Raw genomic sequence first — 22,378 nt, forward strand, 5'->3', positions numbered from 1 at the left:
GTTGGTTTGTCTTGTTAGATTTGTTACCTTTGCCGGTGGTCATCCATGTCTATTTTCTTTTCTGACTTCAGACTATGGTCTTGTTTAGTTCTAAAATTTTTTGCAAAATGGACATTGTAACACTTTCGTTTGTATTTGATAAATATTATCCAATCATGGACTAACTAGGCTCAAAAAATTCATCTTGCAAATTACAGTTAAACTGTGTAATTAGTTTTTTTCTTTTATCTATATTTAGTGCTCCATGCATATGCCGCAAGATTCGATATGACGGGAAATTTTAAAAATTTTGCAAAATATTTTGGGAACTAAACAAGGCCATATATCGTCTCATGGTATAGCCCTAGTTCCCTATGCCCCTACCAATTTTAACTGCCATTTTCACTTTTTGATAAGTCAATTATACTCAATTTTAACTAAATATATATAAAAAATATTAATATTTATAGTACATTATTAGTACCATTGAGCAGATCGTTGAGTTTATTTTTAAAATAAACTTATTTGGATATAAAAATATTGCTAATATTTTTTATAAACCTAGTCAAACCTAAGAAATTTTGACTAGCATGAGTACCATAGCGATACTTAAAAACGTATTTTAAAAAAGGACAAAGAGAGTATACATCATGAGTACCATAGCTATACTTAAAAATGTATTTAAAAAGGACAAAAGGAGTACACATCAAGAAATTTAGCCTCCAAAATAGATATATCAATCTTAAGACTCTTTGTCCAAAAACCCTGGAGGCAAAAAGAAATCCTTACAGAGCACTGTTTCAATGTGAAGTACAAATTTAAATCACCTGAATGAAGTTTCTCAAATCCTATAAATCCTAAAATTCACTAAATAAAAGTGCACTCTCTCCATCTCAAAACAAGTCTCCATCTCATATTTTAAGGATAACGAATCTTAATTTTAATGAGATTTATAGAAAATAGTAACACATTTGTATCTCTAGAAAGATATAATATGAAAATTTATAATGTGATTAATCTAATACTCCCTCCGTTCAAATATATAGTAAAATGGATGAATAAAAAAAGTTAAAGTGGCTTATAATTTAGAATAAAGAAAATAATATTTATCTTAATATCATAAATATTAGTATTTTAAAAATATGAAATTAATTGTTTGATTTCTCATATGCGAGATAAAGACTTATTTTGGGAGGCAGGGTGAGCAATTTGATGTCTGGGGCCAGGCGCTCATCCAGGTCTCCGAAAACGATCACCTTGCTAGAACTAGAACACGTAATTCTAGAACACCTTCTTGCCTAAGCTAATCGATACGATAATATATTTGAAGTTTTTTTGGGGTATGTCATTATAAAAGTTAATAATTATTTCATTAGATTTAGCTCTAATAGTGTTAAATCATGAGTGTAAAAAGTTAAAAATATCCTCAAGTGTAAATATGTAATTAATTTTTTCAAAGCATCTTAATGGCTTCAAATAAAAAAAAAACTTAAAACTAGAATGTAGATCTCGAAAATATCTATAATTTTTTATAAAAATATTTTTATTTAGGCCTTGTTTAGTTTAAAAAATTTAAACATTTTCTATCATATTGACTATTTAGACATATGCATGAAACATTAAATATAAATAAAAAATAACTAATTGCATAGTTTACCTGTAATTTATGAGACGAATCTTTTGAGCTTAGTTAGTCTATGGTTAGACAATAACTACTAAATACAAACAAAAGTGTTAAACCCAAAAAATTTCATGAACTAAACAAAGCCTTAATTTCTTAAAAAACATGATTCGATATATGATTAATATGTCTTAAAAATTCACTTTTTTTAATGTCTTCCAACGTTCCATGGAAGTGCCGTGCCTGCCTGCCTGCCAATGCCTTATCCCCCGCCGCGGAACAAGCAAAACCCTCTCTTTCCAAGCCCGCTGCAGCCCTTCGAATTATGGCAGCTGCCGCCGCCGCGGCCGGAGCTGCATCGGCCGCCGTCGCCAACCAAGACCCTATGAACGCGCTCCGCACAGCCGTCCTCCGCCGCTCCGCGCCGCACTGGTCCGCAGGCGCCGCTTCCTTCTTTTCCCCGCCCTTCCGCCCCCGCCGCTGCCGCTGCCGCCGCGAGCCAGCTCCTGCAGCCACCGCGCGTACCCCGCGGTCCCGCGCGAGTGCCAAGGCCCGGGCGAAGCTCCTGGCGGAGGCTGAGCCCCGGGACCCCTGGCTCGCCTCCCTCTCGCTGCTCCCGACCGACGACGTCGCCGGTGCTGACGCCGCCCCCAACGGGTGGGCGATTGGGGTGGATCCCGACACTCGAGGCGCCATCGCCGTCCTCTCGCCTGACGGCTCCTCTCAGGTTCGACTGGCAGCCATGCTCGGATAATCGGAAAGGCTAGCATTGATATGTGTTTTGCACAAGCGTGCTTTAGTAAAAGCAAATTCGCATCATGCAGGTGTTCGACAACCCGTTCGTGCACATTGTGGTGTCAGAGGTCATCCGGAAGCGCCTGGACACCAAGTCCATTATACAACTGCTCCGCGGCCTTGATGTGCCTCCTGGTAACTGTCCCTGGAGAGTGGAGAAAACTTAGTGGCATTATGGACACCCTTATAAGACTCAGTAGTTGTAGTAAATTAGTGACCGTATTCTCTCTTCATTATACCCGTTATGTGGAAGATACACAGCTGTTTACGGTATTTTTGTCATTTTTGAAGGAACTACGGCATACATTGAGAAGTCTAGCCCATTTCCAACTGATGGAAAGCTGGTTTGTCCCTTGTCTCCCAAGCATTATGCCACTTAATGCTCGTTCTTCAAGATGATTTTGTAGTTAGTAAACCATTTTTTTTTGTGCGTCAATTCTTGAAGAAGTTATTCTGTCAGGTAGTGCCTATGAGAATAATTTGAGGATATAGTGCTATCTATACTTTGTGGAATAGGCTGATCACCAATACTACTAAACAATGTCCGTGGCATTATACTCATGTTTTCTAAACTAATTCTCGCATAAGCCGAAGCTAGTCATGCCACTAAGATAGTGGGATCTAGCTTACACCTGGTCCACGATTTTATTGAACATGGAACCTAGTCATTCCGACTGAATATTGAATTTCATGTGTTTTGAATTATTCCAGAATTTGCCAATAATCTCCCTTCTACTGTTTTCTGGCGTATAGGGATGGTGGAGCACTGGTTTCTCATATGGCTTGTGGATTGCTTCTCTAGTGGCTTCTGGATTTTCAGTTGTTCCGATTGCATCCCAGACATGGAAGGCTCACTTTGGGCTATCCCGAAGTGAAACACCAAAGGTTTGTCACCCTTGTTATGTGGCATATACAATAGCTTCATGCCCCTCATTTAGTAGAAAGTTTGACTGTTTTTGTTAATTAAAATATGCCACTAATGCCAATTCCAGGTTGGGTTAGGCTAGAAAAAAAATGACTAGTCAAAATCTTTGGCCTGAGCCTAACCTGCCAGCTATTTCTCGGGTTTTCGTACTTTGGGTTGGGGTTTTTTCAGGTTGGGTCGGGTCACTTGGGTTTTTTTCTGGGTGAGTCAGGTCAAGTGCCCCATGATTAGGTCTACTCCACCCCTACCTTTCCTTTGCTACTCTGGTTATATGTCAGTAAGGTTGTGCAGCAAGATGTCTACATATAGGGAAAATGAATGTTTGTTTTAATCAAATTCTGGTGTAACCCATTCGTTATACATTGATGTCAGAGTCAGATAAAAACAAACACATTTGTAGATTTTTGTTTACTTAGGCATATGAACACGATTTTGTCCTTTTGTCTGAAGTGTTTGTCTTGCGTTCTTGCCAGCATCGATCTTATGTTATTCTGCTAATTCCAGATCTAACATGGTTCTCTTATATTTGCACTGTATAATTCTTACAGGATGATAGCAGACAAGCTGCTTCAATTTTGTTCCCTGACAAAGCTCAGTCCTTGAAGTTGAAAAAACACCATGGTATGCATCCTCCTAATGCTAACTGCCTATCTTCAAGTAGTTTTGATACCTGAGGGCTAACATTATTGTTTGCTTCTCTCTTCTGTTAATGCTTATTCTGCCTGACCATCTGGAAGAAATTTGACGCAAATATGTTGTATAAATGTTGCTTTTCTGTGTGCTGTCGTGCAAGGTGCCCTGAAAAAATAATCAAACAAAAATTGGTCTGGTTTGCAATGCACATTAGCTAATATTTGTGACGAATTGGGATGGAGACATGCTCTTGTTGATTTAGTGCACAATAGCCAGAGTAGCGATGGAGTTATATAGTTTTTGACTAATGGGTACCAAATCCATTTTATTCAAAGACTCATTGAGAGTAGTTTGCAATAGATTTTGTATAGTTTGACTGAGGTCGGTTATGTGTTTGTGTCCTTATGCAGGGCGAGCAGAGGCTCTTCTGTTAGCAGCCTATGGGAAGGGCCTTGTGCTGCCATCAAGGAAGTTCAGCGAAACCCCAGTTTGATGTCTACGGCGATTGCCGATTGGCTTGCCATTTTTAAGGGTGAGCAGAGGCTCTTCTGTTAGCAGCCTATGGGAAAGGCCTTGTGCTGCCATCAGGGAAGTTCCGCAAAACCCAAGTTTGATGTCTATGGTGATTGCCGATTGACTTGGCATTTTCCATATTGATGGTACTGCAAACATTTCAGTTCGCTTAGGAGGTCCCAATCAAGTACATAAGATATTGAGGGTGAATCTGCTGTAAGTTTGCAAACCGTAATAGAGATCGTAGCTAACCCATCAACTTTCGTGGAATGCATTACAGCATTAGACATTTCCCACTGTTTCGTTGAAATCATCACAGCATTAGACAATTCCCATTGTGTCCTTAGTGTGACAGGCTAGCGTAAATGAGATCTAGATGTTGTAGACATGTAATGATTGGAAGCTGGAACAAACTGATGCTCCATTCCCGTTTGCTGAGAACATGTAACGATTGGAAGCTGGAACGAATTGATGCTCCATTTCCGTTTGCTGAGAACATGTAATGATTGGAAGCTGGAACAAACCGATGCACCACTGAAATCTACTAGCTCTGAGGGCAGAATCAAATTGCTGTATTTATTTGCTGCTGTCTTGAATAGCCTCAGTGTATTTATTACCTTGCGCTAATTTTACTGCAAATATCTGCAGTAGGGGATCATGGTAAATTAGTCTAGCGTCAGAGTTTCGAGGCGTTTGCAGTAACTTTGCTCAGAGCGGTCGCTGCCTTGGACCCAGACTGGCGTCCCAGGTGCTTGCAGATAAACTCGCCGGCGGCCATCACCTTGCCCAGGTCGACGCCCGTCTTGATGCCCAGCCCTTTGAGCATGTACACTACATCCTCCGTCGCCACGTTCCCTGACGCACCCTTTGCGTACGGGCAGCCACCGAGGCCAGCGACAGAGGAGTCCACAACGTTGACTCCCATCTGATTGACAAGAGGGCATGGTTTGATCATTGTCACTTTAGATTTCGTAAATGGTATTCTCAGTTTGTTACCTGGAGAGAGATGAGAATATTTGAGAGGGACTGGCCGTAGGTGTCGTGGAAGTGGACAGCAAGCTTCTCCACGGGAACGACGGACATGGCTGCCTCAAGCATTGGAGCCACGGTACCTGGATAGATGATAAAAGCTGAAACTGCTCAGGATCTTCACAAGACTACAAGACTGTCTGTGCAGCTAAAAATTTGAAATAAAGCAAAATAATGGAACTTGATCTGACATAAAAAGAAGATTGTGGTTGACGTGCGCTTGATGCTTTACCATCAAGTTTTTCCAAGTGATGATATGTGGTCTTATAAACGGATCCATCTTTGGAATTATGTAAGGGCCGGCTTTGTTATTTGTTCAAGGATCTAATGAAGTAGATTAGCATCATAATTCAGACCAATAAGCATCTCCAAATTCTAGCTCTAGTTATAGAAAGACGGTGTTATTTAAGCAAATCAATGCCAGCAGTAGAAACAAATTACCTCAGTAGAAGTAAATATAAATATTTTTTTAAAGAAACAAAAATAGGCATGCAAAAATATTTTTTAAAGAAACAAAAATAGGCATGCAAACTTAAGTAATATCACCTGGAGTACCGACTCCAATGGTATCACCAAGTGAAACTTCATAGCAGCCCATGTCATAAAGTTCTTTCGCTACATAAGCTACGTTTGAAGGTGGTACTGGTCCATCTACTGGGCATCCAACCACACAAGACACATACCTACATTTTTGCCACACAGAGAAACATTATATCAACTTTAGCACATGTCTAGCAAACCCAAACTATTTCACTGATGCAAGTGCCGACATCAAAACATGTGACACTGCCATTTTTTAAAAAAGTCATGCACTCATCAAAGTTTGCTCATGATCACATTAATATGTATACAAGGTTGACCAAGAGACTGGCAGCAAAAGCGGGAAAGCAACATGATCAGAAACGTGAACATTATTGAAGATAGGTGCAGGCTGAAGAGGTGGCAAACTGGGAGTCTGGATTGAAATCATGAATTGCTCAAGCTGGCAGGATTGAAGGCGTTAGACTATTGGTTTACACGATGACCTAGCTCTTTTGGCTCATAAGTTATTGTTTAGCTTTAGCATTTATCTACAAAATCTAAAGTAGACTGTATTTGCAGCCAGTCATAATAAATTGTGTACTAGACTAGCTACTGTGTTAGTAACCTTATACAAACACATCCTGATATTTTGAAAGTGCGAACAACTAAACTTGATACTGTACAAAGTAGAAAAGCTCACCCTCGGACAGGAATTTCTTTCTCTTTTGCAGCAAGAGCAACATCATTATAACGGGCAATGCTCTCTTTGATGGTGCAGTTTATGTTTGACTTGGAAAATCCTTCAGAAGCTGATGCAAATATTGCGATTTCTTTTGCCCCTGCTGCAATAGCTGCCTCAAATCCCTGATGAGTGGTGATCAAGTCAAATTACAGGATACTGAATGAGGCAAACTGACAATATATAATAATTATCATAAAAACAGTAATAAAGGGCATCTGAGCGAAATAGTTCACCTTAAGGTTTGGGGTCAATACAGGAAGACGCACACCCTCAATAATCCGAACTGCTTCCATAACATCCTTCGCATCAGCTAACTACAATAACAGAAAATAGTATTACTGAGATTGACTGGCCATTACATGGTAGCATTAAATTAACAGGCAAGAAACTGAAAGGTAATTTTAGTGAAATAAGGTGGATAGAAGAACTTAAGAAGAAGACACCGCTGCCTGTAAATATGAAAAGAACGATGAATCAATCATAAAGAGTACAATCAAGTGATTCACTTCCATCCTGAATTTCGATAATTAACCTGCCTGAAACTTAATTCCAGCAGTTTTCTCCATGGTGCAGTGAAACTATTTGTTTATGTCAATTTCACACTCATAAACTTCTCTTATTTCAGTAAATCTTTTCAGAGCTTGTGAAAATCAACTTTGTAATGTTTCCTATATTAGATAATTCCTTTAAAACTATACAAGTGTCCACAATCCCAGCGTTGTAAATCCATTTTTTTGGAAACTCAAATTCAACTCAGAGTACTGTGCCCAGGCAACTTGTTACATATACAGAATCAATTAAACTGGAGAAGCTATTTATTAGTTCACCTTTGAAAACAGATGTATTCCCATTCCAATGGCTACGATACTAAAGGATATTAGTTGGGAAGGTTAAAACAAAGGTACAAAGGTTACCGACTGATTCTACTCGCATGACTTAACATCATAAATTCCATTCAGCCTTTAGAGAGTGGCACATCCTTGCCAATGATCCACACAGACTAACAACCATATTGCAGCAACCTTCTGGTGACACTGGAAAGGGGTTTTGTGTAACTGACAAATTTCCATGATGTTATTCTCACTCCATGAAATTTTCTGGTGACACTCCAATGAAAGAGTAAGGTTATGTTCACACCCTTTAGACAATGTAAACAAGCCAGAACCCAATCCAAATGACTGTTCTGATGTGGATGGTCTCACTATTTTCTAACATTCTACTAATAAAACCCCCCAAAAAAATACTATACCAGTTTATTTTAGGAGAAAAAAAGAAAATCATCTTTATGATAAAAGGAGCATTAATTGTCTCACAACTCAAGAATGCTGCAAAGCATTACTAGCAACAAGTATATCTAAAAAGATAGATAAACAGCCAGTGGCGGAGCCAGGATTTAAATCTTGGGTATTCCTGGTGTCTGGTGGGCCACCACTCAGTTGTTGCCTCTAACCTCATGACCGACGTGTGCCTTCACCAGTCGCCATGTAGGCATAGCATAGAGACAGAGGCCACGCCCGTGCTACACGCCTCGCACCACTAGGAGCTCAGGACACTGGAAACCAGCAGTGCCGCCACTACATCATGCCTGGTCGGCTAGGGTTAGAGATTTAGGAATGAGGATTATGGAATTGTCTCCCACTCATGCCTCGTTCACTCACACGAAAAGGATACTTTGTTATACATGTTGCCATGTGCATATTCCGATTTGTCTTGGAAAAGAGTTTGGAAATAAAATATGATTTGGTGGCACGAGTCAATATGTATATGGTCTGGAGATAAATAATTAGGTTTTCATTTGTAGAAACAACAGAATAGAATAATTTTGGCAATCGAGCTAACATAGAACCTATATGGAAAAAAGAATGCAAGAATAAACTAAAAAGAATGAGAGAAAAATTTTATTTGGTAAACATAGAAATGCTAATATATTAGATATACATATATATAAATATACCTATATATATTTAGTGTATAAAAAGTATATATATTTAGTGTATAAAAAAGTTGGGTATTCCTGGGAATACCAGGAATACCCACTGTATCCGCCCATGTAAACAGCCTCAGTCCTGCTTGCTCCATGAAAATTCAATTAGATACTGAAGAAAAACCCAAGTTGTAAATTGGGGTCCTGAGAAAATCAATGTGTATCATAGGTGCAGATAAAACATATATTTAATCAGTGCAATCTCGAGATCTTTTATAAAGCACTATACCTGAGGTACCCATTTTGGAGATACAAAACTTGTTGCCTCCACCACAGGTAATCCGGATGTGGCCAATCTTCGTATAAGCTCAACCTTTACAGGTGTTGGTACAATGTCCTTTTCATTCTGTAAACCATCCCGTGGCCCTACTTCCACAATTTTTACATACTGTGGCAGGTCATGTAGAACCTGGAATAAGAACTTACTTAAAATAATAATGATTGAAAGTCTAGTGTAAAACACATCATCAATTTGTTTGAAACAAGTATCTCAACACAACAGTCAAATCATCTCTGACGTTTACAAAGGCATAGTAAGTAAACCAAACCAATGAATGGGTATGGATACTTGAACACACCTTGCTCCCGGCCCATATCCTCCCTTGATGAGAAGAAGATGAAAAGTATCTGTTAATATGTTGACTCCACGAGGAACAGCGTGCGCCAGAAACATGATCGCCCAATGCAGCAGTCACTTTGCCTCCTTGTAGCGTTGACTGCCTTTGATTCACCAGTCTCTTCCACTGACAATATTCCCTATTACAAACACGATGTGGAGATTTAGCTGAAGGAAATAATGATGAGGAAAGCAACTGTTCCGATCCTGAGAAATCACTGAGCATTTCCCTTGTTTGCATTTCCCTATTGCAGGGTGTGAGAGTTAGTAATTGATCGATTATTGGGAAGCGAATTCCTGGCAAGGGAGCAATTGATTCAGGTAGTCATCAGATCAGTTGCGAACGAACAATTGAGGCTCCCGATCACGAGATCAAACCAGTCATGAGATCAAGCAATGGCACTACCCAAGTCTGGCCTCGCGGTTCTGAATTCTGAAGTTTGATGCTCACCTTGAATCGCCCGAGGAACTGCAAGGCGGCGGCGCGTCCGCCGCGTGATGACTCCCCGTCTCGCCGAACCCGGCGCCTGAGAGCACCCCAGACCCAGAGCCCAGCACGGGGGAGCTCGCCAGCGCCGTCGCCACAGCAGCAGCAGCACTGGCGGACGAGGAGGCGTGCGGAGAGGCCAGCCTAGAGCCGACCTTGGTGGACGCCGCCAGCATCCTCCTGCCCGCCGGTGAGCTCGTTAGCTCGGGGTCAGCCGAGCCGAGGAGCTCCTAGAAGCTTCAGCGGGTGGGGTTGGGAGGGAGGAAGCGAGGCGCGAGTCCAGGACGGAGAGGAGAGGACACACAAGCGGGTGGGTTGCGTCTGGGTTTTGGGCTCCGACTGCAGCACTGGGATGGGATGGGATCATCATGGGAGCCGTTACTGACGTGGAATCTGGCGGGGCAAGATAATAAAGAAGATTATCCATCTGATCTTGTGCAATGAGCCCCATACTGCCATGGTCCCGTGTCGTCCCACGAATCTACTATTGCTCTTGTCGTAGAAAACTGAAACAGATGCAGCGCCGATCATTCAGAACTCATCAGCAAACAGAAGGCTATGACTGATAGATTAAAAAAAAACACGTTACTATAATAATGCCACCAAATTCTGCAAGGTGAAGACCAAAACCACACCTGAAACAACCAAAAACAAAGAAAGGTACTGTGGAAACGCAGTCCGCGCACCGATTTAGCCATCCAAAAATACACTCAGCAGTTTAACTAGGGGAAAAGAAGTCTTTTGAATGCCCTCCCTTCCTCTCTCTCAAATGACTTAATAGGGGAATCATATCAAGCGTTCAGCATGTATCCCGTATATTTGCTGTGATCCTGTGTACAACAAGGTTTGCAAGTCCATACAAGGCCATTTGCACCGAGCATGCGCGTAATATGTCCACATAGCATTTGGAGAATACGGTACCACATCCCACCCTCGAACCGTTTCCTACTAATGCAGTATATGACCAGCCAGTGGCCACCTGTACATTGGAAATCCAGCGCAACTGCTCATCAACATCAAGCCCACAGGCACCCCTTGTGACGCTCTTTTGCCCTCTGAACTTCAAGGAACACCACGACATAGAGGACCATGCCTTCATGCATCTTCAGTGACGGTATTCTCCAACCAAATGATAGGCCCTGTCAGTATTGGGAGAAAAATACTTAGTGCGCAAAGATATGGTTCCCCACAGCACATTCTTAGCAATAAGCACTTTCATATTTTGCATTGGTCACGACCTTGTTTTTAAAACAATATACAAAGCTTCCAGGCATCCCAGGCTGTCTGTATAGCAATGCATTTGCGATGTATTGTTTCTCAGGTCACAGGTAATTGTTCCCTACTTCCATTAATTCAATTCAACTAGTTTTCCATAGCAGAGCAGCAAATTAAAAGAGTGTTCCTTGATCGCTTACAGTCAGCAGTCCAATTGGTTAGCCGCAATTGGCCGGACGAGGAAATGCAAGTTATGTGGGTTCAGTCTCAGAGAGACTTGTGACCATATTATTTTTGAATGTGCCATTGCACATTGTGTCTGATGGTCCTTCAGAGAAGGGCGGGGATGGAACTCCACACCAAGGAGTTTCAATCGAGCATATTACATTCTAGTAAGAGTAGAGAAAGGGGGACTTTGTTAATACTTGTGGGATGTATAGGTTAGAGCCTTTGGCTGTTAAGAAATGTAGTCTTTAGGAATACAACGGTGAGTTCACCATTGTCGCTGTTCATAGTGCTTTAACTTATGCAGAAATGGAGCATTCTCCTCAAGGCAGAATAACAAGGCAGGGTGCAAAGGGTAACGGAGGACATGATGGACGGCTATAATCGCTGCAGCCGGTTAGCTGAAGCTCCTTGTAGCTATAGTGGGAGTGTGTCAGCTTTGAATGCAATGTTGGGTATTTTATCTTTCGGGTTTTGTTTGAGGAACAGGGAGTTTAGAGAGAGATCCCGCTTTAAACTTGTAATAGTATATAACTTAGTGCTATCCTTTGTAAGCTGGTCCCAGCAAAATGTTGCTCTCTAGAGTCTAAAAAAATTGCTCAAAAATTTTAAACACCAAAATTTATAGCCGGTGATAATTTCATCAATATGAAAAAATGGCACAAAGTTCAGCATGTCAAGACATTTATAGTCCAATGAGCAAAGATACTAATATTTCCAATTTTCCATATGTTGTATGTTGCATAGGAGCAAACATTGTCTTAGTATCAGAAAATATTTTCATATGTAGTAAGTTAGAATGTGAACTCCAAGTGAAAGTTCCATATGCAAAGACGCACCTCTAGAAAGATGGTTTTACTCTGCAGAATCAGAGTCATCATCGGCATATACAGGAGCTGACTTTTTAGGTAAGAACTCTTCATCAGGATAGATACTTGCAAATAACTGTGAATGAAAATAAGAAAACAGATTCATCAGGACAGAGCTACTGGTGTAAATGAAGCATCATCATAAAAGAGTTTACTCTTGATGTATATTACGAAGAAAATTGTTATAACCATCTGATACTGACAGAAGTACAGATCAACCAGAGTTTCAGGCCTAATTTCTCATGCAGGTACATGTGTACATCATACAAGAAACAGAAAAGATCACAGAATGTAATACCTTTTTTGTTGATCCCAGTATGTTTCTGTAGTCCAGGTATTCATCAGGCATGGGGCATGACAATAAAGAACCGGATGTTCCCTGATAGTGTAAGACAGGACACCAAATGCTTTAAATATAAAAACACATATATACCTGAAAATCCAATGTGTTTCTAGTACTGAAACCAACACGAATACAGTACATATTGATAACAAATAGAAATGCACCTGTGTGATCTCTTGAACATACACACAGCTCCAGATTACTGTTGGCTTCACATCCTCAGTGCTTTCACTGGCTGTCTCAAGATGGCCTTCTGAACCATCTGAAGCCTGAGGACTGAAAAGAGCATCTATTGCTTTTTTTATGCATTGCTTTCCAGCTGAGACATCAGTACAGGGAGTAGACAGATATGCCATAAACCTGCAAGTGAGATTAGCTTGTGAGGTAAGTTACTTGCCTACATTATAGGGCAATTTTGAACATAGTGGTTCCTGCTAGTAGACCGGTAGATATAACAAGTACATGCGAAAATTACATTGATGCACATTATGATGATAGGATAGATAGCTTACATCCCAGAAGGGCATACTGCGAGATTGCTGCTCAACTGAAGAAGCCGAACAGCTGCAACCTGCTGCTCTTCTAGTGCTAAATCAAGAGTACAAATGAGCTCAAAGAGAAACAAGACCACCAATACATCAAGAAGACCTGGCATAAACACAGGTAAAAGAATAGTTGTCCTTACATTTTGGAGGGAAAATAACAAGAACATTTGATGATCCCTGTTTCACGGACTTGCTAATTATGCATATCCCTCTTGCAACTTTTCTTGGGAAGTGAGAATGTGAACCATCAAATGGGACATCCAAGTTGGGAATCTTATAAGATGGGTCAATTATCAATTGTTGGCACAAAATATCCTGACCAGATGCCAATCTGGCACCTACAAAATGCTTCTTTTCCTGATCAATAAAGTATAAATTATTTCAAGTTACTCAAATAGAAGCTGTGCATAAAGGTGAAACATAGCTGAAGCAAGATTTCAAAAGGATCCAATGTATGGTAACTACATCAGGAAAAAAAAGCAGGAATATGGCCACCATAGATTTTAGTTTATTATCATACCTCATCCATAAGAAGTGCAGAAACTGGCATCCGCAACACCTGAATAACAAAGTATGCTGTTAAGGCTAAGTATGAGGAAACCAGCGCAAGTTATTAAAAAGAAAGAAGTAAAGAAGGTGTCAGATGCCATTCCAGCAGAGAGATGTCAAGCCCATGACTACCACATCACTGTTCCTAAATGTTGAGGTTGCAATCAAATTGCAATGTACCAAATAAAGATAACTGGGATGAAAGACGCTACAATCACATGACAAAAAAAAAAAAAACAATAGCCAAAGCTAGAGCACAAAAATCATTAACACACATACTTGTGAAGATCATCTTACATATAGGGTGCCCTTAACCGCAGCACAGCGACAGAAAGCTTGAGGCAGCTCACCATGCCCATACATAGGATAAATGAAAGCGCCTTCTGCATTAGAGAACCTGTGTGGTGAAAAATAAGATGTAAAATTATACCCCCAAAGCTACGTTATGTTAAGATTTTACATGTTAGATTACATATATCTTCTCTAAAGCTAAATGAAAGATTGGATTAATAAACAAACAATTGATATATATATGGTTTTCCAAAGTGGACAAGGAAAAGTTCAGACAAGCTAATTCACCTCCCAATGGACGAGGAGTACAAAGCAATGGTCTGTATTCCCTCCCTTGTTGTAATCAATTTCTCACAAGGGTCAGCACAATCTTGATCATAATCCCCCATGGCAATCGCATACAGCACAACCCTGCAAACACCACACAGAGCCCAATCTTAGTCATGCTGCTAAAAATAGCATATACTCGACCAATTCATAACACCCTTACGCTCTCATCTTGGGAGGAAGCCCCTGTTTCTTGAGGAACTCAACAAAGGGGAGATCCAGGTCCTCCTCAGGTATCTTGGCAGATGCATCCCCCTGTCCCGTCTCATCAGCAGAAGCTGAGGCGGCAGCGATGTGCGCCTGCACAAATTTGAAGAACCTGAAGAGGACGTTCTTCTCCTTGAGCTTAAGTGTGGTGTCCTTGAAGATGGCCTGCCTCGAGTCTGGCACCGGGTAGAGGCAGCCCTCCCAGTAGAGGAGGCTGCCCCCATCCACGCTCTTGAACTCCACATGGTGGCTACCCCCCGACCGCAGGAGGAGATCCACTGCCTCATCGGCGCAGTACAGCACCCGGGGCCCCACCAGGTCAATGGTGAACCGCCTCGCCGGCTCTGGCGCCGCCCCCGAGGTCTCGACATCGGAGTACACGCTCCGTCGGTGGAGATCGACGACGGTATGCGAATCGGAGGCGGCGGCTGCCGCGGTCGAGGTGGGCGGGGAGGCCTCGGGGGATAGGAAGGAGGCGAGGGAGGAGAGTGGGATGGAAGAGTAGAGGGAGCCGTAGAACGGGCTGGGATCGACGTGGAGGACCGTCTTCCCAGCGGCGGCACAGGCCGCGGCGAGGACTGACTCCGGGAGGCCCGTGCCGCAGAGCACCACGTCGAACGAGGTCGGGTCAATGGTGGGATAGTCGTTTTGGACGCTACCGCCGCCGCCGCCGTCTACGGCCGAGTTGGAGGAGTCGGCAGCCGCCTCCGCCATGTTCGTTGGGAAATCTAGGGATCAATAGAGTACCGCAGCAACGAGCGGCAGTTCACCGTGCTGGCGGCACACTGCCTCCCGCCGTCGCAGCGCTCTGCCGCCAAATCGCGAACCCGTGCCACTGTCGGCCGTGCAAGAGCGCGCTGAGGCAGGCCTGTTTGTAGTAGATTTATCTGGCCACGCTTCGATTGGAAGCTGGCTTCGCTAGGAAGCGAGCTTTGAAACGAATCGTGGACGACTGGGGCACGCAGCTGGAGAGGAAGACGAAGAGGCGAGCTCGGACCGGATCTCGACCGCCGGTCATCCCTGGCGGCGGGCGCGCGCGTCGTCCGCTTTGCGCGCCAAAAGCGGCCGAACACCCGATGAAGTCGCCGCCGCGCCTGCTGACGACCCACGAATCCGTCTCCTACTCTCCTTTCCGTTGAGCAGAGAAATGATCGAGCAGGGCTCGAAACGGCTCGGCGACAGCCCAGATTCCGGCGCCTCCTCACCCTCGCTGGCAGGCAGGCCGCAACGGAGGCTACGGCGAGGCGAGGGACCGGGCCGAGAGGGCGGCGGCGACGGCTACGGCGAGGCAAGGGGGCCGGGCTGCGAGGAGCGGCGGCGACGAAGCGGCCGGCCGGAGGGGTGGTGCGGGTAGCGGGGATGGCGAGCGGGAGACGGGAGACGGGTCCGTGAGACAGATTCAGTATTGTCTTAGCAAGTCACCGTATAACTTACCTTTAGCATCCAACCCTTTAAATCAGATCCAACGGTTCAAATCAGATCTAGCACTTCAGGCTTAGCTGTTTTTTTACAGCAATTCAAACACACATGGCAGATTGGCAGTTCATTGCATTTTCAGAGCACAATAAAACACAGAAGTTCAGACATTTTTATAAATAAATCAGGTAATCCAGCAACTAATCAATTAAGTGACAGAACTAAATCAAGTGCTTACAAAGGCTTGCAAGTGTTGCTGCTCCTACATTCTAACATTAAGATAAGTCCACTTGATTGGCATTGTGACATACAGTACTTCAGAAAATGCGTTAGGCCACAAAATACTATAGTTAGCTCACAAAATACCACGGTTAACTCTATTCAAAATAATGTCTGGCTACGTAAGAGCATCTTCAAGACTAGGTAAAATTATATTCTAAAATACAAAATTTAGTTATTGTGTAAAATAAAAAACGCACCCAAAGTGTAGAGTTCCACAACAGTCTTTATATATAGCCAGTGAGAACGGCGTCCTATCTATGGCTAGCGAAAGTTTAGGATAGCAAACTTTCTATTTTAGCAAACCATATAGCACACATGTTGAACTTTAATTTTTACTTTTAATATCTTAAAATAGCCTAAATAATATGGATACCATATCTATTGGAGTTGCCCTAACAGAGAATGGATCTTGTAGGTCTAAATTTGCTAAATTTGGAGATTATCAATCGAGTAAATTTGTCAGTGACAGTGTGCTCTTGAAGCTCAACTTCTTTATTCTCGCCACCATGTTCCACTTGTGGTTGAGACTCTGCACGACCTTCTTTTTCCTTTGATGCCAATGAAATTGCAACTATTAGTAGAGGATGAGCAACAACATATAGAAATGTTCATATTGCAATTGCAAACATACATGTTTTCTTCTTTGCTAATACAACAGATTAAGTTGGTTTGCGCTTCACTTTAATTATTTAACTTATCTAACCAAGTTCTCTATCTTTGTTTTTTCTTATTAAACTTCCTTTGTCTTTCCTATATATTTGGGTCAACTTTTTTCGTGTCCATTACATGGGTTTTCATTCACAGCACCGTAGATGCATTAGATGTATCCTCTAACTATGTACCAAGGCAATCAAAAGCATTATCTAACAACAAACAACATTCCCAGCTAACCGCTTTATATTTCAAATTCAGAAAATTATGGGATAGGAATCCAAAACTTAAGCTCAAAACTCCTATCCCTTTTCTTCCTTGTTTATCTTGTATACTTAACATTTGTATCGAAGTTTTGAGCTTAAGTTTTGGATTTTCTACCACTTTTCTTCCTTGTTTATCTTGTATACTTGTTTGCTTCTCTTGCCATCTCTTTTTAACACCCGTTCACTGTTAATTCTGTGCTGCAGCAAGAAACCAATGCCCATCACCTTTGCTCACTTAAAACTGTTAAGTGTTTTAGACCTTGAAGGTTGTCAGTGGCTGAGTGCTGAAGATTTAAAGGAAATATGTAAACTGACTCTGCTAAGGTATCTAAGCCTTAGAAGAACAAATGTTACAGAGCTGCCCAAGCTAGTTGGAAGACTGAAGGAGCTGGTAACACTGGATGTAAGGGAGACATACATTAGGGACTTACCTGAATCCATCACTTGGCTGGGAAATCTGAAACATCTACTTGGTGGCTGGTATAGGCACTACACAAAGATGAGCCGAGTCAAGCTTTTTGAACCATATAAAGCTCTTAGGATACCGAATGGCTTGAAGAACATGAAATGCATTCAAAAGATTGCCCATGTAGACATTGGAACCAGCTCCACGAGCATGATGCATGAAATGGGTGTGTTGTCCCAATTGACCAAGCTTTGTGCTATAAACCATGAGGATGGAGGAGAAAAATGGGAACCTTCTGCTGCCTCGCTGAACATGCTGCAGAAGTCCATCCGGCACCTGTCTATCATCCACTGGCGCAACAGGGATATCGGACTTGAAGTCTTCCTGGAGTTAACATCACCCCCCATCTTCCTTGAAACATCGTACTTGTGGGGAAGACTAAGTGTCCTGCCTCTATGGATTTCATCCCTTAACTACTTAATTGAACTATCCCTCCGAGAGAATTTTCTTGATGGGGAATTGCTGCGCCAACTGGGGAAGCTTCCAAGTCTTGTATCTCTCAAACTCTACCACGAATCATTCATGGGAACACACCTCTGCTTTGAGAAAAACCTGTTTCCCAGGCTCAAGCAGCTGATTATAGACAATGCACCAAACCTTGATGAGCTCAGATTTGACGGAGGTGCCCCTAATCTTGAGAGCCTCACGCTGGCTTTTGAGAGAGAGCCTGCAAATGGTATTTTTGGCATAGAGAACCTCCCAAAACTCATGGAGGTTGAGTTCTTCGGTGAAACTATTTTTGATTCCCTAGTGCAGGGAATGACAGCTGAGGCCAAGATACATCCAAACAGACCAAGAGTTTATAGAGAAGATTGAGCTATCCAGGGCAACTCCAAATAATCCAGTCGACATAATCAGTCAGATGTACGTTGACAATATATACATTTATTTCGTGGCCTCTTATATTGTTTCTCTATATTATTTCCCAAAAAACTGGCAGACAATCATACACTTACTATTGCTGACTTATCTTTACTAGCCATAGACCAACGAAAAGCTATCAGAACATTTTTACCTCGTCACTTGATGTTTGATTTTTTAGGAGATCCAAATGCTAGTTGCCGCAACTGATTCTTTTGTGAGATTGTTTTTGACACACTACCATTCGACTACCTGAATATTCTTGTAGGGTTTTGCTCTGAACTGTTATTGTTCTGTCTCGGGCACAGGTGCTAATGGGTAATGGTGCACTTGGTGGATGACACAGAGGACCATCATGTGGCATGTTTGGTTTTGCGGCGTGAGGCGATCCGGAATGATCCAAACTAGTACCGAAGCTGCCAATGCTGTTTGGTTCCTGGCATGGAACTGCCCTGTTGATTCCCCATAGAAATAAATTGCAAGCGATTGTAGAGGACCGACTCACTCCGCAAAAAATGTCGAATGAACCCATTCTACTGTCAGCGGGTTCACCTGATGCCGGATGGAATGAATTGGCAAACCAAACAGGCAAAGTTGACGAAGACATCAAATCGCTGCGCCCTACGCCTGAGAAAAATTGTCATTTAGCACCTGTGCTATTTATTACCAGCCATGCATCTCTGTTGTTATGCGATTACCTTTTTCATTTGGAAATTTTTATACAGTTCCTAATACCATGTAATAAGGTAGTTGGATGCTGCTGCCGCGCCTATACGGCCGAACCAATGCCTATGATTGATTATGTATCCTGTTTGCATCATGATGCAGTTGTTTTTTTTTTCCCTAAACCTGTTGTCATATGTATCTGTAATCCTATGAACCATTCGAACTGTTATTACTATTCTATATGTGAGTACACGTAATTGTCAAGAAATTTGAACTATTGTCTTGTTCGTGGAGCTCGCATGTTCACTCACTAGAAAACCACCAGTGCGCGGGAGAATAATTTGAAGATATCTGATAGTGACATTGGCAGCTTAAGCTAACTTGGCATACACTGCTCGCAAGCAACCAAAAGGCAAAATGTATTGGCATAACATATATCCACATACGACCCATCACATTAAACAACATGATACGAACAGATAAGCTCCCGAAATTCACAAATTCCAATGCCTATTATAACAGCAAGAGCAACAGCAGGTACCACCTGTCTTCCAACGAGTTGGAACAGCACTGGCATGCATGCTGCATTCGGAAGCCAAGCCAGAAACGACCATCGACAATACACGATATCCAGATAAAACCGGAGTGGCCACGTTTTCTCTTTATTTTATTTATGTAAGCTGTCAGCTACGTCAGTTCACTGGCTGCTCGACTCCTCATGCTCCGCCGGCTGATGCTTGTTTAGCACAAAAGCCCCTTCCAGGCTCTTGTGGACCTCGGCTTTGATCTTCTCCTCCTTGCTGCCTCTCTTCAGTTTCATCAGAATATCAAATTTTGCAAAGTCCTCCACAACCTATTCAAAGAAGTAGCATCAAACAAGACTTTAAGCTATAACCGGAAACATTTTAGAAGGAAAGAGTTTAAGAACCAATTTGCAGCAATTAACCTGTGCCTTGGCACGAACAATCTCGAGAAGTTCATAGGGAAACAGGGAGTTGGATCTCTCTTGGATTGATTTCACAGCATGGTGTGCAGCATCTTTGACCACAGGATCCTCTATAGGAACCTCACGCCAACCAGGCTCATGTTCACCTGCAGTATCCCCAAATTAAATGCCAACTATAGAAGTTTCAAAAAAAAATATGCAACATAATCTCCAGCTTGTTAGCATGTCATGGGCTAGGTTCTAACATGCATGCCACAATCAACATACTGAAACAAAAGGACTGCAACTTTAACATGACCAAAAGGACAAGTACCACTTCATAATTAAAATTTACATCCTATGAACATCAGAACATCAACACTGTGACTAGGGCTGAAGTTGAGGTGGGGCTCATTTGCGATTTATTATCAGCTTTCATGACCAGTGATCAACTGAATGTACACCCAGTATCAAAATTAAACACCAAATAAAAAAAGAAAGAACTAATAAGTAAGTAATCAAATATATCAACATCCATGGTCCCTAGCAACTAGGCAAAGCAGTATGTGCGATCAATGCTCGCCATTTGGCAATGGTTTGACTCAGTTGTAGTGCTATAAAATTTGTGGGGGAGTCTACTATTTCATTTCCCAGAACCATGTGTACAAGCATACCAAGCCGTGTTGCCTAGTCTATCAAGTTACCTTGTGTAAGTAACTGATAGAGTTGTAAACCCCAACTTCCAAGTCAATCTTCTGCAAAATGTGACTTAAACCCTGTTACCCTTGAGGCTTCAGAAATCAGACAGTTAAAACTCAGCCCTAATCCCATAACTAGTGGTAGTGCTTATGAAAGCCCACATATGATTGCAACCTAGGTCTTCCTAAATATGATTTCAAACCCCTCCATCAATAGTTCAGACCTGCTATGCGCTTGAAGGGAACTTATCATGGTTTCCCCATTCAGCAAGGATGACTGACCTATGCCAATCAGTTTTTAAGTGAATCAGCTATTGGCACTCTAAGAAGATACACATCGGATGCTATCATGCTAATGGCGTTTCCCTTCTTGTTTCACAATGGTTATCCCATCACAACTTTCGACCATTTATCGAAATAACTTTGATTTGAAATAATGAAGATCCCACCGGTCAGTGGCCACTCTTGCCATATTTACTCTATCTAGAATCCATTGGAATTCATAATCCAAATGGAATGTGCCCACTCACTATTCCAAACTAGATCAGCACCTACCCTCTTACTACTCTTGGGATTTGTTTCCTCCATCAAAAGCAAATGATGGCCCATGTCGAACAATCAACATTGAGGCATTTCTACAAACACTTTCAGAGACCACAGGGCCCCAGCCCTTGTACTCGCTATGCGGTGCGAAGGCAGGAGGCATCAACAGTAGTAGCAATGCTTCATCTGATCATCTCATAGGCGGGAGCGCGAACCTTTCTTGGCGCCGAGGTCGGCGTTAGTGAACGTGGTGGCCTCCCCTTTGTGGCTGAAATCCTGGAGCTCCTTGAAGTTGAGCCATGGCTTGACCCAGACCTTGGCCTCGTAGAGCTTCTTCTTCCCCGCCTCGATGGCCTCGAGCGTGAGGTGGTGCAGCGTGCCGGCCACCACCTGCTCCTTGGCCTCCACCACGCGCACGAACTCCAGCAGCGCGTTCTGCAACCACGCACATAGTCACAGATATACATCAACAAAACCCCCCAAATCAGGATATCCCCATGGCAGGAACGAAGCAAATCACGGAGCACCCGAAGGGGACGAGAGGAACCAGGAAGGAGAGGGAGTGGTCACTGACCTCGCGCTTGTTGTGCTCGTCGACGGCGAAGCGGCCGAGCCCGTCGGATTCGGCGCTGTTGGCGGCGGCGGGGTTCTCCTTCACGCCGCCGAGGACGTGGCCGGCCATGGCTGCTCCGATCGCGGAACCGAGGAGCACCAGGAGGAAGAGGAAGCGGATCGGAGGGGGAGCGGCGGCGAGTCGGGTCGCGGCAACGCGCATGCTCTGGTGGTGGAGTACGGCGAAGTCTGGCGGTTGCTTTGCTTCGTGGGGGGTTTGCCTTCGGCCTTTTTTGCACCTGCGGAGTGCGGAGGCAACGGGCAGTGGAAGGGGAACAACGGCCGAACGGGGGAAGTCGGCCGGTGTGGGGTCAGGCCGTCAGCGCCTCATCCCTCAGGGGCGGTTGCGGGACACGTGCAGGGACGCGTGGAGGCTACGCCGCGCGGAGACGCGTGTGGGCAACGGCGGTTGCTTAGGATGTAAGCGACGCATCAAGCTTTACTGGGCTAGGACGGAAGCCGAGAAATAGAGAGAGAAAGAGCCCAATAGTAGTACGGGCCCATAGTTGTGGCCCATGGTGCAGTAGGCCTGAACAGGAATAGTGGGCCGTGGCTGTATGACCGGAACGCACTGC

General features: G+C 43.1%; 4 protein-coding genes across 5 annotated transcripts; 1 reads left to right on the forward strand and 3 right to left on the reverse strand.

The window, feature by feature from the left end:
• On the forward strand, positions 1,792–5,028 carry LOC8054639. The gene is made up of 6 exons (XM_002455387.2): positions 1,792–2,327; positions 2,425–2,530; positions 2,687–2,739; positions 3,149–3,280; positions 3,869–3,941; positions 4,364–5,028. Exons 1-6 carry the CDS (start codon positions 1,812–1,814, stop codon positions 4,444–4,446), a joined length of 963 nt encoding a protein of 320 aa, XP_002455432.2. The 5' UTR covers positions 1,792–1,811; the 3' UTR covers positions 4,447–5,028.
• On the reverse strand, positions 5,018–10,261 carry LOC110433415 (hydroxymethylglutaryl-CoA lyase, mitochondrial-like). 2 transcript variants are annotated; one of them, XM_021455500.1, is made up of 8 exons: positions 9,811–10,261; positions 9,322–9,499; positions 8,973–9,131; positions 6,993–7,073; positions 6,718–6,881; positions 6,042–6,178; positions 5,463–5,578; positions 5,018–5,391 (listed from the first exon to the last, which is right to left on the reverse strand). In XM_021455500.1, the coding sequence occupies exons 1-8, from the start codon at positions 10,020–10,022 to the stop codon at positions 5,143–5,145; spliced, it is 1,296 nt and encodes a 431-aa protein (XP_021311175.1). In that variant the 5' UTR covers positions 10,023–10,261; the 3' UTR covers positions 5,018–5,142. The 2 variants fall into 2 exon arrangements, with proteins under 2 accessions (XP_021311175.1, XP_021311174.1); XM_021455499.1 differs by having other exon boundaries at positions 8,973–9,152; positions 9,811–10,229.
• LOC8054640 (rab escort protein 1) lies at positions 10,499–15,819 on the reverse strand. The gene is made up of 10 exons (XM_002457583.2): positions 14,374–15,819; positions 14,172–14,294; positions 13,890–13,989; positions 13,564–13,602; positions 13,184–13,400; positions 13,011–13,086; positions 12,663–12,858; positions 12,454–12,534; positions 12,126–12,231; positions 10,499–10,985 (listed from the first exon to the last, which is right to left on the reverse strand). Exons 1-9 carry the CDS (start codon positions 15,129–15,131, stop codon positions 12,142–12,144), a joined length of 1,680 nt encoding a protein of 559 aa, XP_002457628.2. The 5' UTR covers positions 15,132–15,819; the 3' UTR covers positions 10,499–10,985; positions 12,126–12,141.
• LOC8054641 (cysteine proteinase inhibitor 12) lies at positions 19,403–22,087 on the reverse strand. The gene is made up of 4 exons (XM_002457584.2): positions 21,766–22,087; positions 21,407–21,626; positions 19,972–20,117; positions 19,403–19,878 (listed from the first exon to the last, which is right to left on the reverse strand). The coding sequence occupies exons 1-4, from the start codon at positions 21,964–21,966 to the stop codon at positions 19,723–19,725; spliced, it is 723 nt and encodes a 240-aa protein (XP_002457629.1). The 5' UTR covers positions 21,967–22,087; the 3' UTR covers positions 19,403–19,722.

Source organism: Sorghum bicolor, chromosome 3 (assembly GCF_000003195.3).
Source record: "Sorghum bicolor cultivar BTx623 chromosome 3, Sorghum_bicolor_NCBIv3, whole genome shotgun sequence".
Taxonomy (NCBI): Eukaryota; Viridiplantae; Streptophyta; class Magnoliopsida; order Poales; family Poaceae; genus Sorghum; species Sorghum bicolor.

Bases quoted from the DNA above. Each gene is read 5' to 3' on its own strand.
- LOC8054639 (XM_002455387.2), top strand. From the start codon at position 1,812: ATGTCTTCCAACGTTCCATGGAAGTGCCGTGCCTGCCTGCCTGCCAAT. The intron at 2,328-2,424 runs GTTCGACTGGCA...CGCATCATGCAG, and splicing joins CGCCTGACGGCTCCTCTCAG to GTGTTCGACAACCCGTTCGT. The intron at 3,942-4,363 runs GTATGCATCCTC...GTCCTTATGCAG, and splicing joins GAAGTTGAAAAAACACCATG to GGCGAGCAGAGGCTCTTCTG.
- LOC110433415 (XM_021455499.1), bottom strand. From the start codon at position 10,022: ATGCTGGCGGCGTCCACCAAGGTCGGCTCTAGGCTGGCCTCTCCGCAC. The intron at 6,882-6,992 runs GTGAACTATTTC...ACCACTCATCAG, and splicing joins TATTGACCCCAAACCTTAAG to GGATTTGAGGCAGCTATTGC. The intron at 5,579-6,041 runs GTGATATTACTT...TCATCTATCCAG, and splicing joins CATTGGAGTCGGTACTCCAG to GTACCGTGGCTCCAATGCTT.
- LOC8054640 (XM_002457583.2), bottom strand. From the start codon at position 15,131: ATGGCGGAGGCGGCTGCCGACTCCTCCAACTCGGCCGTAGACGGCGGC. The intron at 13,603-13,889 runs GTAAGATGATCT...TTTGTTATTCAG, and splicing joins CGGTTAAGGGCACCCTATAT to GTGTTGCGGATGCCAGTTTC. The intron at 12,535-12,662 runs GTGCATTTCTAT...TTACACTATCAG, and splicing joins ATGTTCAAGAGATCACACAG to GGAACATCCGGTTCTTTATT.
- LOC8054641 (XM_002457584.2), bottom strand. From the start codon at position 21,966: ATGCGCGTTGCCGCGACCCGACTCGCCGCCGCTCCCCCTCCGATCCGC. The intron at 20,118-21,406 runs GTTCGCGCTCCC...GGGATACTGCAG, and splicing joins CGACCTCGGCGCCAAGAAAG to GTGAACATGAGCCTGGTTGG. The intron at 19,879-19,971 runs GTTAATTGCTGC...TTCTTTGAATAG, and splicing joins TTGTTCGTGCCAAGGCACAG to GTTGTGGAGGACTTTGCAAA.